General features: G+C 35.5%; 1 protein-coding gene across 1 annotated transcript; it reads left to right on the top strand.

The window, feature by feature from the left end:
* The first annotated feature begins 596 nt into the window (after positions 1-596).
* LOC133312243 (dynamin-related protein 4C-like) lies at positions 597-2,624 on the top strand. The gene has a single exon (XM_061513421.1). It carries the CDS (start codon positions 597-599, stop codon positions 2,622-2,624), a length of 2,028 nt encoding a protein of 675 aa, XP_061369405.1.
* The last annotated feature ends 1,313 nt before the right edge of the window (positions 2,625-3,937 follow it).

Below are 3,937 nucleotides of genomic sequence, written 5' to 3'. Positions count from 1 at the left end.
ATTACATGATAAAATAAATTCCAATATATATAGTATAACTATTTATTTGTAACTATACATTCAAAGTGGGACAAAAACAACTATGCTAGTAAACATCTGTTCACTAACAAAGAAAAAGTTTACGTACTCAAACATCTTATAGAATGATATCTCACGGCCATATATATATGTAAGAGTGGACTGGGTAATCATCTTTTCATTGGTAACAAAACTTTAGTTTTTTCACAGAACAGAAGAATTAATGAACCGTGGAAAACACTTGAATTATAACATTAATCCCTTTAGAGTTGGGTAAGGGTTTTGTTACTTGAATTAATTAGTGTAATAAGATATTTGTTCAGATTTAGAGCATTTACTTCCTCTTTGCATTTAACGAGGAACCCTTCGATTACCTAAACTTTGAAGACTCCAACAGTCACTAATCTGTGCCTTCTTTTCCTCAAGATACCAAACGACCCTTTGTCCATTCTTTTCATTTTCCCCTTGTTTTCTCTATAAATATTCATTTAAGCTGAAGCTGAAACTCCATTCATCATAAGCATATCAAAAGACTAAATATTCATTGTGCACCTTCTGTGTGTGATTGTTAAGTAAAAATGGTTGGAGGAAAGGCAACCAAGGTTACTTCTGGTAAACGTGACAATTCACTTGCATTAGTTCATGCAGCAGAACAGCCTCAGCCTCTTTCTGTTGCACCAATAGCTTTCTCCTATAATGAGAGAATACGTCCAATACTTGATGCTGTTGAAAATCTAAGGCGTCTTAACATTGCTAAAGAGGGAATACAGCTTCCAACCATTGTTGTTGTTGGCGACCAATCTTCTGGCAAGTCTAGTGTCCTTGAATCTCTTGCTGGTATTAGCTTACCACGTGGTCAGGGCATTTGCACCAGGGTGCCCTTGGTGATGAGGCTCCAAAACCACTTGCTTCCAAAGCCAGAGCTTGTGTTGGAGTTTAATGGCAAAAGCATTTCCACTGATGAGGAACATGTTTCTGATGCCATAAACATTGCCACAGAAGAGCTTGCAGGTCATGGGAAGGGGATTTCTAATGCCCCATTGACTTTGGTGGTGAAGAAGAATGGTGTTCCTGATCTAACAATGGTTGATCTTCCAGGTATAACTCGTGTGCCTGTTCATGGTCAACCTGAGAATATATATGACCAGATTAAGGATATCATCATGGAGTATATAAGGCCTGAAGAAAGCATTATCTTGAATGTTCTTTCTGCAACTGTTGATTTTACTACTTGTGAGTCCATCAGGATGTCACAGACTGTTGATAAAACTGGTTTGAGGACACTTGCTGTTGTTACAAAGGCTGATAAGTCTCCTGAAGGCTTGTTAGAGAAGGTCACTGCTGATGATGTGAACATTGGTCTTGGTTATGTTTGTGTGAGAAACCGAATTGGTGATGAATCTTATGAAGAAGCCAGAGTGGAAGAAGAAAAGTTGTTTGAGTCTCATCCACTTCTTTCCAAAATAGACAAGTCTATTGTGGGTATTCCTACTTTGGCTCAAAAGCTTGTACAGGTGCAAGCTACTATTATATCTAAAACATTGCCTGAGATTGTCAAGAAAATCAATGAGAAGCTGACTCGTAACTTGTCTGAGTTAGATAAATTGCCTGTTAACTTATCTTCAGTAGCTGATGCCATGACTGCTTTTATGCATGTTATTGGATTGTCAAAAGAGTCTCTCAGAAAAATTCTTCTAAGAGGAGAATTTGAAGAGTACCCTGAGGACAAGCACATGCATTGCACTGCTCGCTTGGTGGAGATGCTTGATGCTTACTCAAGTGAATTTTGCAATTGTGATGAGAGTGATGCCACTGAGAATTTTCTAATGGAAGAGATACAGGTGCTGGAAGAAGCCAAATGGATTGGTCTTCCAAACTTCATGCCCCACACTGCTTTTGTTACTATACTGCAGAGGAAAGTGAATGGTATTGCAAAGATGCCAATATGTTTTGTTGATAAAGCATGGAACTATCTTGAAACTGTGGTGACTTCTGTTTTAATGCGTCATTGTGAACATTATTATCAGCTTCAGGTGTCTGCTAGAAGAGCTGGGCAGATTCTTATTGCTAAGAAGAAGGAAAGTTCAATTAGGCATGTGATGGAAGCTGTTGAAATGGAAAAGCATACGGATTTCACTTGTAATCCTGAGTTTATGCAGGAATATAATAGGTTAATATCTCGTCAAGATGCTTTTTTGAATGATGTTTTGGATAACGAGGATGAGCCAGACAATGTAATGATTGAGGGTGTTGGGCAGATTGATGTTTGTGATTTGAGGAAATACTCTCAAGTTGTGCTTAGTCAAGCATTTGATTTGAAGGTAAGGATGATTGCATACTGGAAGATTGTGCAGAGGAGGCTTATAGACAGCATGGCTTTGCATTTGATGTTAAGTATTAAAAACTTTGTTGACAAGGATTTTGAAAAGGAGATTGTTCATGATCTGTTATCTACAAGTGGAGGAGGAATTGAAAGGTTGTTAGAGGAATCTCCTTCTATTTCTGGGAAGCGAGAAAAGTTTAGTAGGAGCGTCAAAGTTCTAAGAGATAGTAAGGAAACGGTAGCTAATATAATGGACAGAATTGGAAGCTATGGTGATAATTAGAAGATTTGCTCTATGTTCCTCGCATTATCCAGTCTTATCAACAAGCTTTTTAATCTTTCTGGAACCTATCCCGTTAGTAGTATGAAGGTTTTCTTTTTTATTTTGATGAAATTAAGGAATGGTGTGGTTGTTTTGTTTTTTTCTGATTGTGATTATATTATGATCAACTTTTATATCAGTGGAATTAAGTTGGCTATTTTCAGTTTTGCAGGGTGTGGCATGTCTTACTAGTACTTAAGAATAAAAAAGTTTGCAACAAAAGTGTCTTATTAATCTAGAGCTAGGATATTCTTACTGCTCATTTTTTTTACAACCACTTCATTACCATATTAATCATCATTGGATTAAAGAAAAAGTTGAATGAAGAGAGAGAAAAAAAAATAACTTTTGAATCCAATGGTGATTAAAGTGGTAGTGGAGTGGTAGTAGAAAAAAATGGTAGTAAGAATATCCTATCTCTAGAATAAAATCTTCTAAGGCAACTGTTTTTAAGGTGACAGTATTTTTGCGTCAGCCAAAACAAAGTTCTCTCCTTAAGCTATGTAGCATCCAGACATCATCTCCTTTAAGGAATGAATTAATTGTCTTTGGTGTTTGGTGAGGCTTGAATATGAGACCTAGCACACCTCCATAACAATTATGTTAAATTCATATATGTTTTCAATGGTGAACTTCTAGCTTAACTAGATAAACTTTGGAACTCAACCAACCCACCTCCGTTCTTGGGAATGATTTCATTGGAATGTTGACTAGAAAATATGCCTTTGGTAAATTTTAACTAGGAAAAAAATTTCTCATCTCAATGTTCTTAGGAATACAACATAATTTTAGAACCATTTTTCAAAGAAAAAATTATTTTACATTTGTATACAGTGTGTAAGAATCACTTTTCTTCTACTTATTTGAAAAGCTTGGCATTTACGCAACCCAACAATGACAAAATAAGTTTTAACTTTGTTAATATCTTTTTGATATTGTTAAACCCTTTACACCTGCTTAGTCTTTTACCATCAACGATTAAATGAATAGTTCAAACACTGCTCACTCTCACGATAGCATCTAGTCCAACATAAATTGCATTCTCATTTTTATTTTTATTTTGAATCTAACTTATTTTAAGGATAGATTAATGAGATAAGATATTCTTACTACTATTTTTTTCTACTACCACTCCATTACCACTTTAATCACCATTGTATTCAAAAGTTATTTTTTTTTCTCTCTCTTCATTCAACTTTTTCTCTAATCCAATGATGATTAATATGGTAGTGAAGTGGTAGTAAAAAAAATGGGTAGTAAGAATATCCTAGCTC

Source organism: Gastrolobium bilobum, unplaced genomic scaffold (assembly GCF_033153095.1).
Source record: "Gastrolobium bilobum isolate Gb01-03AN ecotype WA unplaced genomic scaffold, APGP_CSIRO_Gbil_v1 utg6685, whole genome shotgun sequence".
Classification (NCBI taxonomy): Eukaryota; Viridiplantae; Streptophyta; class Magnoliopsida; order Fabales; family Fabaceae; genus Gastrolobium; species Gastrolobium bilobum.
This window is presented reverse-complemented; position numbering and strand designations above follow the sequence as displayed.

Bases quoted from the DNA above. Each gene is read 5' to 3' on its own strand.
- LOC133312243 (XM_061513421.1), top strand. From the start codon at position 597: ATGGTTGGAGGAAAGGCAACCAAGGTTACTTCTGGTAAACGTGACAAT.